At 53.4% G+C, this 1,425-nt stretch overlaps 2 protein-coding genes across 2 annotated transcripts in view; both read right to left on the reverse strand.

The window, feature by feature from the left end:
- kiaa0319l (KIAA0319-like ortholog) overlaps positions 1-1,307 on the reverse strand; it is a 10,730-nt gene extending 9,423 nt beyond the window's left edge. The window contains exons 1-3 of the mRNA XM_015389799.1: positions 1,224-1,307; positions 508-600; positions 294-426 (exon numbers count right to left, since the gene is read on the reverse strand). Of these exons, the coding sequence (XP_015245285.1) occupies positions 294-400 (107 nt within the window). The 5' untranslated portion in view covers positions 401-426; positions 508-600; positions 1,224-1,307. The remainder of the gene's footprint in view (positions 1-293; positions 427-507; positions 601-1,223) is intronic.
- The window catches only part of LOC107094247, a 4,331-nt gene continuing 3,989 nt past the window's right edge, over positions 1,084-1,425 (reverse strand). Inside the window, exon 6 of the mRNA XM_015389763.1 lies at positions 1,084-1,337. Within this exon, the coding sequence (XP_015245249.1) occupies positions 1,084-1,337 (254 nt within the window). The remainder of the gene's footprint in view (positions 1,338-1,425) is intronic.

Consider the following 1,425-nt stretch of genomic DNA (forward strand, 5'->3'; position numbering starts at 1 on the left):
TAAACCGGGTCAGACTGGGCCCCCTCTAAACCGGGTCAGACTGGGCCCCCTCTAAACCGGGTCAGACTGGGCCCCCTCTAAACCGGGTCAGACTGGGCTCTCTAAACCGGGTCAGACTGGGCTCTCTCTAAACCGGGTCAGACTGGGCTCTCTAAACCGGGTCAGACTGGGCTTTTTAACTCCAGGAACTTTATTTCAAGAACGGGTTTTCAGTCAGAACCGTTTTGACAGATTTAGAGAGTTTGACGTCAGAGGAAACTGGTTCTGGTTCTGGTTCTGGTCTGGTTCTGTACCTGAAGGTATAGTTTCCCGGAACCAGGCCGGTGAGGGTGAGGATGGGGGTGTCGGCTGAGACCTTCTCCTCCCTCAGGGGACCTTTGACCTCCTCCCAGTGCCACATCACCACCTTGTCGTCGTCGGTGCTCCCTGACAGAGGAAGAGGAGGAGGAGGAAGGTCAGGGTCTCCGTCTGCAGCGATCATGTTTGTGTCGTGTAGCAACAACTCACGGCTGCCGTCGATCACCGTGGAGCTGGTCGGCAGGAACAGCTCTTCGAACTTGGGGGAAACCACGGCAACGGGAGGCTTGTTTACCCGCGGCTCTGTCAGGCGGAAAACGAGGCGTTAGGAGGTCCAGTCAGAACGTGACTCATCACCACATGTTCTGCTGATCTGTTTGAGGAGCACAACTGATTGAGTTCCCTTTAAAAAACATCTCTGCAAAGAGGTTGGTAGGAGTGGTGCGCCCCCTGCAGGCCACGCCTCCAACTGCAGCCTCTGATTGGTCCTTTTTTTGTGTCCTGTTTGGCCAATAAAGCTCTGGGAATAGATGCCCCAGAATCAACTGATAGCCCAACGGCTTCTGATTTGGTTTGAAGAAATAGAAAATGACTCCATATCGTCACCAGGATGAGCGTGATAAATATGCTGCATGCATCATTTAGGGAGAGAACATCGGATCACTGCTGCGCCTCCTTCAGGTATTTACTGTCACAGGAAGGAGCTTCAGCAGGAGAATTAGTGTTGGAGCCGCTATGATTTAAGGAGGACCGGCCCTCGCCATGACATCAGGACCAAATGCCTGATCACAGATTAGCGGTCAGCCTGCAGGCTGCCTCTTTAACAGGAAGAGGAGATGAAGCAGCAGCTGAAGGCCTCAGCCGCCTGAGAGGCTTCAGGTTCTTCACAGAGCAGAAGAACCGGATCAGAACCATCCTGCTCTCACCTGGTCTGACAGTGACGTTGACGTAGCCCCGCCCACGGGCTCCTTCTCCCTCCACCGTCACCTCGAACTCATACAGGCCCACCGTCAGCTGCAGGAGACAGGGGTGAGATAGAACTAGATCAGGCAGAACTAGATCAGACAGAGCTAGATCAGGCAGAACTAGATCAGACAAAACTAGATCAGACAAAACTAGATCAGACAA

This window comes from Cyprinodon variegatus, unplaced genomic scaffold (genome assembly GCF_000732505.1).
Source record: "Cyprinodon variegatus isolate N-32 unplaced genomic scaffold, C_variegatus-1.0 Scaffold472, whole genome shotgun sequence".
NCBI lineage: Eukaryota > Metazoa > Chordata > Actinopteri > Cyprinodontiformes > Cyprinodontidae > Cyprinodon > Cyprinodon variegatus.